Source organism: Condylura cristata, unplaced genomic scaffold (assembly GCF_000260355.1).
Source record: "Condylura cristata isolate star-nosed mole 26May11 unplaced genomic scaffold, ConCri1.0 scaffold00032, whole genome shotgun sequence".
Lineage (NCBI taxonomy): Eukaryota > Metazoa > Chordata > Mammalia > Eulipotyphla > Talpidae > Condylura > Condylura cristata.
This window is the reverse complement of record NW_004567133.1, coordinates 8,447,230-8,459,770: the sequence shown is the minus strand read 5'-3', so window position 1 is coordinate 8,459,770 and position 12,541 is coordinate 8,447,230. Positions and strand designations below refer to the sequence as shown.

The window sequence follows — 12,541 nt, the reverse complement described above, 5'->3', positions numbered from 1 at the left end:
GGATGTGGGGGGCACCTGAGATGGGCCAGTCAGGGTGGACTGGCGGTATGTGGGTCATAAGTCATTTAACTAATGAGAGGTCAATCGGGGTTTTCTGGGGTGTCACTTGTGATGGGCCAGGGTTACCTGCCTGGGTTCCCATGCTAACTTAGGGGCACCTGCAAGATCGCTCAGACAGTTGGGTAGGACAGTCATAATATCAAGGCAACCCTGGGGTCAGTATGGAGGGGGGTTCAAGTTGCCCATCAAGGGTGTGGCGTCCAGTATGTGGGCTCCCTGGGCAAGTCAGGTGGGTCAGAATGTGGTGGGGATTTGGTCACAGATGCCACTCGAGGCTCCCTGAATTGGGGTGTCTCTTAGGTGGGGTCAGAGACAGAAGCCACTCACATTTCCCCGGTGAGCCATCCATGGGGGGCGCTGAGTAGCGGCGGTAGGTGGTGTTCCAGCGCAGAGCAGGCGTCCTGGGGTCATGCATGGTGACCGTGTACTCTGGGGGTGCCCAGTGAGGAGGTTGCCCAAACGCCCACATGCTGCGCCTCCCCAGCCCACCACCCCAGGCTGCCGCCTTGCAGAGGAGGCCGTCCCCAGCACGCAGCCTGCCGGTTGGAGTCTGAGCATCACAAGGGCAACGACTGCAGCTCCCAGCTCCTGGTTCAGCTCTCAGGAGTTGTTTGTTGACTGACAGATTGACGAACTGGCCCAGTGCATCTCGGGTGGCCATTGCCAGGCCTGGGTGGCGAAAGGGGGAGGCTACCCAGAGTCTGAGGCGCAGCGGGGACTTGACTCACGTGTCCGGCCAATGTAGAGGCGGGGGGCGGAGGGGCCCTCTGTGGTCAGTGTCATCTGTGTCTCGCCTGACTCAGGGTCCACCACAAACCAGGCATCCTGCTTCCGGCCTGTGGGGCACAGAGTGTGTCACCCCCATTGGAGAGGGTGCACGGCCTGTTCACCTGCACCTGCTGTGGGCCTGGCCCACCGGCTGGGAGATACCTGTATAGAAGACGCCGTCGGAGCTGCGGCACGGGGAGGCGTGGACCAGCTCAGGGATGGTGAACGGCAGTTTCTAAGAAGAAAGAGTTCAGGGGAGGAGTCAAACCACAGAAAAAGGTGAATCCTATGCTCTCGGTACGATGATTATGACCTCTGTTTCAGAGAGGTTGGGTAACTTGGCTCACACCACACAGCGAGCACGTGGTGGGCCAGGCCTCGAACCCAGGCAGCCCCAGAGCCAACACACTCAACCACTTTGCCCCATGACCTCCAGGGGAGCCGGCAAAATCCACACCCAAGGTGACACTTGATGCACCCGACAACCACCACAAACACACTCAGGACTTCAAAGGTGTCAACGGCCATGCAGCCTTGGGGGGTTCCTGCAGCCTTGGGGGGGTTCATTCCAGAGCAGAGGCGACTGGAGACATGAGGGCCCAAGCCCCCAAAACAATTAAGGAGGCATTGGGGAGATCTGACAAGATTCACGTGGGCTGTGGGTTCAAGTAACGCCATCTCCGGATGGTAAATTTCCAGACTTGGGTCGTTTACCCTCAGGCCACACGGGAGCAAGTGCTTGTTCTCAGAGACACAGAGAGGCTGGTGGAGTGAGGCTCAACCCATAGGCCTGCTGTGCCTCTCAGGGTGCCTGGGCTGTACCCCAGAAGCAGGAGCAGACGTGACTGGCGAGGACCCTCCAGTGTCCCTGATGAATGGGACAAAGCTCCACCCTCAGCCCTATGCTCCTCATGGACTCTCAGATCACACTGGGGGCCCCTCTGCTCAGCCTTCCAGTGCAGTTAGGATAATGCGATTCAGGGGTTCAGGTGAGATCAGGGCATGTATTCTGGGGCTCTGCTCCGCCCTTCCCCCAAGCCTCAGCTCCTATCCAGAGGCCTCTCCACACCCTCCTCTGGTGCCAGGTTGTGGCAAATGCTCCCCTCCTTCTGAGCTTGACACCCCGCTTAGGGGCCACAGGACACTGAACCCCCGCCTCAGGTTTCCCGTAATCTGCTCACACCTTTGTAATCCTGTAGGAAAACTCCCTCAAATTCTCCTGTCTGAGAGCACCACTTTTGCTCTCGGGGCCTTGTCTGACTCACACCACTACTTTTTACCAATAAGTTTCCTCAAACACACGCTTAAGACCATGCTAAAACAAACAAACAAACAAAGGTAAACTTTTACAGAGGACCTTTCTGGCGGGCTTCCCACGGCCTGGTCAGGGCTCTGACAGAGCATATTTCCTCCCGTTGGGGTAGAAACCCAGTCAGGCCCGCAGACTCAGCAGCGTCCTGACGTGGAGGGAGGATGGCAACAGGGCTGCTTCTCTCCCGGGGCGCCTGTGCAGGCCTTCCTGCTCCTCCCGTCGATGGGGAGCCTGTTTCTTTACAGGTTGACTCTGCCCTGGGCCGTGGACCCCAGAAGCTGACGAGATGGCACAGGCTGCGACAGCAAAGCCCACACCCTGCCCGCACCCTTCATACCTGGAGAACGGCCCGTGTGCCTTCTTGGGGTCGGGCACAGCCCAGTTGCCAGTGCCAATAGCCCCCGCCCCCAGCCCCCTTTGACAAACAGCCATCTAGCAGCCACAGCTGGAGCCAGCTGAGCCGAGACCCCAGCCAGGGCAGCCTTCGCGGACAACCTGCACTGTTGTGAGCTGGGAGGCTGGGTTTAAGCTGCTGAGCTTGGGGTGACTTGTCACTGAGCACCAGCTAACTGACAAGCAGATTTCCCGAAAGCCCTCAGCGTCTTGGATAAGTATTACTTGTCAGGGGTCTGACAGTCACCCTGATCTGCAGACACAGCCAGAGCCACCCACTGCACCCCCTTTCAACGGGTCACTAGTGGGGGTTCAGAGCCCTCACGTAGCCCCTCCCTGCAGGCCTCTGGTGTCTGACCACACTGCCCCTCCCCACAGGGCTCTGGCTAACAGCCGGCTCTGGGGACTGGGAAAACACACCATTAGTCCCTGTTGCTCCTGGGTCCCCAAGACGTACAGGCTGCCATCGGCCGGGTCTGAGAGGAAGGCCATTCTGTGGAGCAGAGGAGCAGAGGGGAGGAGGTTGGTGCCTGCCCCTGGTGTCACGAAGGCCCCCTTTCCTTCTGACTTCTCCGAGAGTAGGAGCCTCGCAGGAGCCTCCAGACCCAGGCCCCTCCCTGACTCCCAGGGGCAGCCCACGCCCACCCCGCCTCCCAGCTGGTCCTCTTTCAAAGGCTGCAGGTTCACTTACTCTGTGACGACCATTGGCCCTTGGATGATGGGATCTGCGGGGACAGGGACGGGCTGTGTGAGTGGGTCCCTCCAGACACCCCACTGAAAAGCACTCACATTCATCAGGTGCTCCTGCGTGCTAGACACACAGGGACAGGACGCACACTTCCCCAAAACGCAGTGGCCCCTTGCACAGGTCAGGACACAGAGGCTCAGAGAGGCCCGGTGACTTCCCCGAGGCCACATAGCTGGCTGGTGGCAAGGCCGCCCAGATGCTGGCGTGCTGGCTCACAGCCCCCGTGTTTTTACACTGCCACAGCAGTGCCCAGCCAGCCCCAGCAAGGGGGGCAAGGGAGGAGGAGTGACCGCCCTCCCCAGCTCACCATCCCTCAGAGTCCACTTCACATCCCCTGTCTGCTTGCTCAGGGCATGGAGACTTCCATCCAAGGTGGACACAAGCAGGAGGTTCTCAGGACTGAGGGGCTGGACCTGTGTTGGGAAAGAAGGGCCCTTGAGCAGCCTGGCATGCCCCCTTGTCCTCACCCCAGACAGGGCTGGCCGGGACCCTCTGTCCTGCCAGGACACAGAGAAAGAAGCAAGGGTGACTGGGGGAGCTGCTGGGTCCCCCCCTACTGATTTTGATGGGAAGAATGGTTATGGGGGGCCGGGGGCTCGGCTTCCCACAGTCTATGCTCCCACCTCTTCCCCCCTACATTCCCTCTGGTTTGCCAAAAAAGACGAAAGGCCTTTATGAAAGAACTCCGCTGTCCCCATCGCCTCGCACACACTGATCTCTGCAGCCTGCCTCTCCGGGGTCGGATCCCCTTCTGCCTTCTCAAACCAGCCCAGCTGCTTCTGGTGCTAGGCTCCTGCAGGCCCCCCAAACTAAGGCTGGGGGTGCCCTTCCTGCTGGGCCAACTCACCTGCTCCAGTCCCTCCTTGAGCAAACAGGGTGAGGCTGAGCTCCTAGCAGGAACCCTAACATCCGGGTGGCCCAGTCGCACCCTGCAAAGGCCATATCCTGCTCCAAGACCCTCAGGCCTTCTGGGGACACAATGGTTTTGGTGGAGAATCAGGGACCCCCCCCCCAGCCCCTCTGTGTGCCTCTGTGTTGTGATCTGCAACACAGCAGGGGAAAGAATGGTCTGGAGAAGCGGCTGCCACTTCTTCTGGAGCCTTCAACCGCCAGTCGAGTTTTGTTTGACCATGATAGTATTTAAAATCTGTTTTTAACTATCTGTCAATAAAAAAATTCAAATGATTTCACTTTGAACACCTTATTTTTCTGATTTCTGGTTTTACTAATTTTCCTGGAAACGCGAGCTGGTAATTCGGGCTCACTTTCTTCCCTGGCGGCCACAGAGCGGACCCAGAGTTGAACAAGGCCTGGGGGTGCCCAACTAACCTTACTGTGATCTCCTTAGCTGTTCTGGGGCGCCTAGGCTGGATTCTAGGCTGGTGGGCTCTCCCCTTGTTGCATTTCTGCAAAACTGCACCCCCCACCACCACACCCCCTTGGCAAGGAATCTATATCCCCACAGGGTGCTTCTTTCTCCCCGAGGTCCAGACCCTTGGATCCAGAAATGGGTAGGCACGATGCTCCTCAACTGCCTGTGAAACTAGGTGTCAGGCTCTTCTTGAGCCCTAGGGTGAACACATGCTCCAAGCGAGCTGCGATCCCAGTTTTCATGGGTGTGACAGTAAGCGTGCTCTCCTGTCTCCTCCACCTGTGTCTGCAGGAGGGGTCTTGAGTCTGCCAGGGCCTCTCCAGGCTGGCACTCTCCCTGGCCAGGCGTTTGGGGGTCTTCTGGCGACTCCCCCGACTCCCCCCAGGTGAGGAAGTTTTCACTAGCCAGGGGCCGACTTGGGGCCACGCAGCCAGAGGGAGGATGAGGGACCACCTGTTGTTCCCCAGCACAACCCACAGACCTGACCTTGGGGCCCCCCCACAGACCCGACCTTGGGGGCTCCCCTCTGCCTGGCTTCTCACCTCTGACGGCAGCATCCCGAGCAGCGCCGTGAGCTGGAGCAGGAATCCGAGCCGGGGCCAGGGCCGGGGCCGGGGCCGGGGACTGGGCGGTGGCGGCGGCCACAGCCAGGACCCCCGGGCCAAGCTCGCCATAGCCCTGGGCAGACCTGGCAGCCTCCCTGGGAGCCTTCCAGGAACAGCGCGCCCCGCCAGCCGCCAGTCGCCAGCCGGGAGCAAACTCCGCCCCGGGCTGGGCCAGCTGGGGCCCAACCTCCCTCCTTAGGTGTATCCCTTTCCTTCCCGCCCTTCCCATCACGCTCGCCCCAAAGCCGCAGTCATCCGGGCTGGGTTAGCGCTGGGCTTTCCTAGAAAGGAAACTTGCCCGCCGAGGCCATTTACGGGGAATTTCAACGAGTCAAGAACTGTACCAAGTGCTTTAGCTCTCTGCGTTTCCAGGGGAGTGCCCAGTCGGACTGGCATCAGATCCAGATATCTGACCGCAAAGGTGTGCTCTTTGTAACTACCTAGGGACCTCTGCCCAGAGACTTTGGAATAGAGATTCATTCACGGAGATAGCCGTTCATTCCATGATGTATTCATTCAGGGTAATGTAAGGCAAGCCAGAGAGATAGAGGTCCCTGTCTTCCAGAACTTGCAGAGTTCTATACGCTTGATGTCAGTGCAAACAGCTTCAAAGAAACTTCTGGTGCCAGTGACACCAGAGTAGCTTACCCAGCTGGTATCGCTCTGTCCTGGCTGCCAGAGTGAGCGGCTAAGGGCTCACCCAGGTGCCCACATCCCTGCAGAACTGCATTTGGCTGGCTGGGAACACTTTCAGGTTTTCCATTGTGCAGAATTACCTTGGCTGTAGACTTGTGTGGTCTCTATTATGTTGAAGTAGGTTGTCTCTTCCCATCTTATCTTTTGAAATTAAAAAAAATTACTTATATGTACAAGAGCTGGGGCACAGGCCAGAGGTGCAGGGAAATGAGAGGTGGCAGATCTACTGAAATACACTGTGGAGGGGAGTAGCGGGCAAGATAGGAGAGGTCTGTGTGCCATGTGGGTCACCCCTGGCCAGCTGGGAACCAAACTCGTGCCGCAGTGGCTGGGAACGATTGACAGCGCTGTCTACAATTCCTGCACCACCAGGGAGGCCCCTTCTCTTGAAGATTTTTACCGTACATGGGAACTGAATCTTATTAAGTGCTTTCTCTGTGTCCTTGGGTATGTTCATGAGGTTTTTATCATTTCTTTTGTTGAGGTAATTTTTTGCATTGATTGATGTATCCACATTAAACTATCCTCGCATACCAGGGTTTGCTCCTGCTTGATCATGAGGTATAACCCTTGTGCTGTGTTGTAGAATTAAATTTCCTGGTATTTTGTTGAACATTTTCACATCATTATTCATCAGGGATATTTGTCTGTACTTTTCTGGTGCTGTCTTTGTCTGGCTTGGGTATTAGGGTACAGGGACCCCTTTTTCTCCTGGCTCTTTCCCCCACCTTATCTGGCTTTCTTGCTATCCTGTTCTCCTGGAGAGTTCTTCCCAATACAGCCTTGAACAAGGATCCCTCCGCCAGGCTCCACTTTTAAGGACCTAATCTGAGAAGCCCGCTAATCACATTCTCATCAGATGTGTCCTTAGAAAGCCCAACAGTTGCATGGAGCAAAAAACCTCCTTCAGAAACATACACATCGCCGAGTCTTCAGCTTCCTTGATTTGTCCTTCATACTTAGCTGCTCTAACACCTTCCAGTCAGCATGCTGAACGGCTCTAACCTCGTGACACAAATGATAGCTTGCATTGCAGAAGCTGGTGCAAGCTCTGAGTGTGCAAACGAGCCCTACACTGCATGTTCGTTTTTTGCAGTGTACATTGTGTCTGCTAATTATGCTTGGAGCCATAGGACCTGGAATAAATAATTGCTTCGTGTGTGTGTGTGTGGTGATATAAATAAAACACATCCTAGAAGCTTTATACAACCCAGAAAAATGTAATTAAGAAAAAAAATTCATTCATGGTTTCATCTCTTGAAAACAAACTGCGTTAACATCTGACACATTTCCTCCAGTGGTCCATTCTTTTCCCATGTCTGATGGGACACTATGTTGAAATATTAATGTTTTTCTCTTCTAGGATTCTTCCTCTGACAGTGAGTTTCCTCTGAATTTATTGCCTCAGAGAAAGGATGATGAAGCAGAAAAAGAGAAAACAAAGCTTCTTTTATCTTTCTAGTTCTCAAATAATTTAGGGCATGAGCCTAGACTTGAGAGAATAAATAATGAGAGTAAAAATGATTCCCAAGACTTGGAGTGGAAGGTGGAGTGAGGAGGTACCGCAGGTCCCCAGGACAGGGGAGTTGGTTGCTGGCTCCTTCTTTTAGGGCAGGACCCCATTTAAGTTTATAGGATCCAGGAGCAGAGGGAACATGTGTGTCTCAACTGCTGGGTTGAACCTGGGGAAGGAATAGTTGCACGTGTAGGCAGAGATGGGGGTCAGAAAATGTACAAGCTATAAAAAAAAGAAACCCAGATATATCTGAAATAGGTAGAAATTAACAAAAAAGCTTTAGAAGGGCAAAAGATAAACAAACAGCAGATCTGAAAAATATTGGCAAAACGGATGATAAATAAAGATTAACATCTATATACTATGCAAACTGCTCCTATAAGTTGACAAGAAAAAGACAAACACAACCAAGAAATATGCAAAGGCTATGAATAGGCAATTATATAAGATCAGCTCTAAATATGTGAAAATGTGCTCAAAGTCACTAGCAGTCAGAGAAATGTAAAAACGAGATTTAAAAAAAGTAACAAGCATATCACTTTATGCCCATACATTTGCAAAAATTAAAAAGAAGTCTACCGTAATGGCAAAATGCTGATAATTGCTGAAGCTGAGCTGTATTTGGGACTCATTATGCCATCCTATTTACTTTCAAGGTGTCTGAAACTGTCCATAAAAAAAGAAAAAAAAAAACTTCAAACAAACAAAAACAAGAAGGCTGAGACTATTGCTGCCAGGAATTTGGGGAAGATTGTATTTTCATATGGGGCTGGTGGGATGTAAATTGTTACAGCTTCTGGTAACAACTGCTTAAAATAAAAAATACATAATCCCTTTGACCCGCAAAACCTACTCTTGGGGTTCTTCCCCATAAAAATACAAATTCCTCCCATACATACATATGTAGTGTGTGTGTGTATGTACTTAATGCGGCATTGCTCTGAGTGCAAACAAGTAGAAGCAAAACAAGGACCCTTCAACTGAGAAATAACTGACCTAACTACAGAACATCATACTTTGGAGTATTACACAGTCACTAAAAATTATTAATAGAGTATATTCATTAACTTGAAAATATTTCTATGAGTGGTATTGAGTAAGAAGAGTGAATGTGGCCCTCCCTGGTGGTGCAATGGGTTAGGACGCAGCACTGCAAGCTGGCTGTAGCCGCTTCAGTGGGAGTTCAATCCCCTGCCCCAGAGGTGAGCCACATGGCGAGGCAGACCTCTCCTGTCTTGCCTGCTGCTCCCATCAGCAGTGAACTTCGTCAGTCTGCCTGTTCTGCTCTCCATTCTGTCTCTGGTTAAGCCTCTCACTGCCCCTGCACCTCTGGCATGTATGCAGAATAAATAAATCTTGAAAAAGAAGAAGAAGGAGAAGAAGAGCAAATGCAGAGAACAGCATTATAGGAGCCTACTTTTGTAAAACCATGTGCATTATTTAATATGTTTGGATAAAAATACAGAATGCAATATACTGGTTTGCTAACAAGAATTTTACAATAGCTGAACAGGGTGGGTAGGTTGTAGATGGAAAGTGGGGGAGCTCAAACCAGCCAAAAAAAAAAAACTTATTTTTTTTCAAAAACTGCTCAACATACATCACATACATTCCACTGATGTAAAAGTACTTGTACAGGTGTAGGGTGTATATGTACATGGATGTGCATGTAAAGCCTTGCCCTGGTGAAACAGCAGCTTCCATAACATGCAGACAATTGTCATGTCCAGGTTTCCACACCCTGCCAGTTCAGTGCATAAAAAGTCAGCTCATTAGAGTGGCTTCTTAAAAACAACAAAAAAAGTTTCCTTTTACTCTGTGTTAAAAAAAAAAGGCACTATTGAAAAAAAAATGACGACCTCCTTCACATATTAGATTTTACTTAACCTGTTAACTAACTTACAAGGAAGGTTTCGTTGTTCCCATTCCACAGAAAAGAAAACCGAATTTCAGAGTGGTTAAGAAATTCGCGCGCATTTACAAAAACGTGTAAGCGCCAGTGGTTTAGACCGCCTCTGCCTGACTCCCCAGCCGGTGACCTTAACTTTGCTTCACGCTTCCTTTCTCCTGGTGGTCTTGTGACGCGGTTTTCACAGGTGCACGTCGTCCAGATAAAGGGGCCACCGCTCCTGTTATAACAAAGGAGGCAGCGGCTTCCGTTAGACCACTGGGGCCAGCTCGCTCACTCTAGCTGGTTTGCTAGCCCTCTAGCTGAGGTCCAACTGGGGTTCTCTGCTCAAACTTGGTCCCCTTCTGTCTCGGAAATCTTATGGCTCAGATCTCCGCCAGGGCCTCGCCAAATTCACGTTTAGCACTCAGGCATTCCTCTAGCTCCTCCCACTGGGGGGTGGGGGAGGCGATGAGTGACCATCCATCTCTGCTGGGAAGACCTAGGAGGTCAGGTGCTCAGGCTGGATTTGGGAGCCACGGTCTCTCACGGCCAGGAGGAGGAGCAAGGAGAGGCCTCTAGTGGGGATTGTGAGAACTGCAGGCTCATCGTACTGGTCAGTCCCGCGAAGCCAACCTGTTTCTGCTGCTGCAGGTGAGCCGGTTCCTCATGGGAGGGGTGGGGGTGGGGCGATAAGGGAAGAGAAGGCTAGCGTCACTCAGGGGTACAGGGAGACGTTGCGGATCCCACTTCCTGATGTGGGAGCAGGTTGCACGGGCCCTTGTGTGTACTTCATTCAACCAGCTGGAGTTGGTTTCTGGAAGTCCAGTGCTATATTTCTGAAATTTTGTGAGCAGAGCATTCAGTGAGTCACAGCCATAGATAAAAATTAAGTTACATAAAATTGCAATTAAATAAGTCACCTTTTAAAAAGATTTATCTATTTATGCATACAGAACTGGGGTACAGGCCAGAGGTGTGGGGGTGGTGAGAGGCTTCACCAGAGACAGAGCGGGGAGCAGAACAGGCCGACTGACAAAGTGCCCTGCTGAGGGGAGCAGCGGGCGGGCCAGGAGAGGTCTGCCACGCCATGTGGTCACCTCCGGGGCGGGGATCGAACTCATGCTGAAGTGGCTTTAGCTTCTCAGTGCTGCGCTTTAACCCGCTGCACCACCAGGGAGGGCCCTAAATAAGTCATTTTTAAAACAAAAGTAATATATACTTGAAACGTAACACTTCCTCATTATTTTACCGTCCTGGCTGCTCTTGAGATGTCTTGCACATTTATGGGGAGTCCTACCGAATGACCCCCAGGGCGCACCACAGCTGGAGCCACACGAGCCATTGCAGCTGGGCACCAGCTGTTGAGGGAGTATTCGAACTGTGGAAATGAGGAGGCGCTACACATCAAGGCTTGACTTACTATTGGGCCCATGCGTAGACTTAATAAGGGATTGTTAGTGGACAGAATGAGGGGCTACCCTTAACCCCCAACCTACCTGCTCTATAAAGCTTCTTCCATCTATCACATCAAGAGAAAGTTTCCCCATGAAAAATCCAAAGCTACCCACTACCTAGTGGTAGTAAATGCCCAGACAGACAGAGTTGGTCCAACGTGGGACACTGAACTAGAAACCTTGCCACAAGTTTAAGGCACCTTCTCATTGGGGACCTATAGGGAGAGGGCAGAAGCAGCCAGGAACACCTAGAAGGAAAAAAGCAAAACCAGAGTACAAGTCGACGTAAAGGCTGCCGCTGTCAGCCTCCCCACAGGCCTCTTCACGTCTGTGTCTCTTTCCAGCGTCTCCTTCCATGTCCAAGTCCCTGGCACAAAGCCAAGCCAGAGAAGCAAATGTGTTCACAAGTGTCTCTGCTCTGAGTGCCTCCTCCAAGTCCTCCTCCCTTCCTCCCTCCCTCCTTCACCTCCCTCCCTGCCTCTGCCAAGTCCTTCCCTCTTTTCCAGCTTCTCTCTGCTCAGCTCCACCCTCCCTTAGGTGGGGCAGGGAACCTGGAGCTTCCCCTTTCTATGCGGACCACACTGTGACTGCGGGGAACACAATGTCAATCATTCAGGTTCAGTGTCAAAGTGTGTTGTGTCTGGGAATGGCAAAACCAAATCAAGGAAATCAGGTTTGCAAAAGCTATTATGTGACTCAGCAAAGGCGGGACTCACACTGAGGACCAATGAGGGAAGATCTTTGCTGTTTCACTTCCTCTTTCTTGATGGTTAATGTAAACAAAAGCATCTCCTGGAGAGCAGCATGCCATATGCTTCAATAAAAGGTTTAAAACAAATAGAGCTGCAGGCCCATGGACATCTGCTTTATGGTTGAAGTATGATGGGTCTCAAACTTTGTTGAACTTTCTTAATAAAATATAAGAACATTGAAAAAGGAAATATCATTCCCCAAATAAGCAAAAACCTTGCAGCCTCAGCTCTAGGCTTGCTGAGCTATCATGCTGCTGAACAGCATCTGTTCATGGGGTTCCGGGGTGTTCCCTGCATAGCAGACACTAAGTGTGTGTGTGTGTGGGGGGGGGTCCTATCACTATTTTCCACACTGTGGATGTTGGATGTTCTCCAGTGCTTCGCCCTAGTATGAAGCCTCTCTCAAAAGTTGCCAAGAGAGGGCCCTCCTTGGTGGCGCAGTGGGTTAAAGCTGAAGCCAATTCCTCATGAGTTTGATCCCCGCCCCAGAGGTGACCCACATGGCGGACACACCTCTCCTGACCCGCCCACTGCTCCCCTCAGCAATGTACTTCGTCAATCTGCTCCCCACTCTGTGATGAAGCCTCTCACTGCCCCACCTCTGGCCTGTACCCCAGTTCTGTATGAATAAATAAATACATCTTTAAAAATAAGTTGCCAAGAGCTTCCACCTCTGTTGTCCAGCAAAGTCAAGGTCAAGGAAGTGTCAAGGAGCCAGCCCTGTAGTCCATGATCTGCTTCTGAGACGCCCCTTTACCTAAGACCCATCTCTGCCTCTTCTCACCCAGTTTCTCTCTCATGGCCTGACAGGTTTCTCCAAGGAGAGTTCCCCAGTAATCACCTTGTCTGGAACCCCATTCGCAGTCTCTGCTTCCCAAGGACCCAGGGGAAGTCCTTCCACGGAGTAAGTGGCATCTTCCAGTGGGCTAAAGCGATTCCACTTCTGGCTAGTGAGGGCTGAGGCTTATTTCTAG

The 12,541-nt window shown here is 52.2% G+C and overlaps 1 protein-coding gene across 1 annotated transcript in view; it reads right to left on the bottom strand.

Moving 5' to 3' along the window:
• The window catches only part of ERN2 (endoplasmic reticulum to nucleus signaling 2), a 19,406-nt gene extending 9,439 nt beyond the window's left edge, over positions 1 to 9,967 (bottom strand). The window contains exons 1-7 of the mRNA XM_012731646.1: positions 9,960 to 9,967; positions 3,589 to 3,680; positions 3,225 to 3,258; positions 2,954 to 3,026; positions 991 to 1,063; positions 789 to 896; positions 388 to 489 (exon numbers count right to left, since the gene is read on the bottom strand). Of these exons, the coding sequence (XP_012587100.1) occupies positions 388 to 489; positions 789 to 896; positions 991 to 1,063; positions 2,954 to 3,026; positions 3,225 to 3,258; positions 3,589 to 3,680; positions 9,960 to 9,967 (490 nt within the window). The remainder of the gene's footprint in view (positions 1 to 387; positions 490 to 788; positions 897 to 990; positions 1,064 to 2,953; positions 3,027 to 3,224; positions 3,259 to 3,588; positions 3,681 to 9,959) is intronic.
• Between the last annotated feature and the right edge of the window lie 2,574 nt (positions 9,968 to 12,541).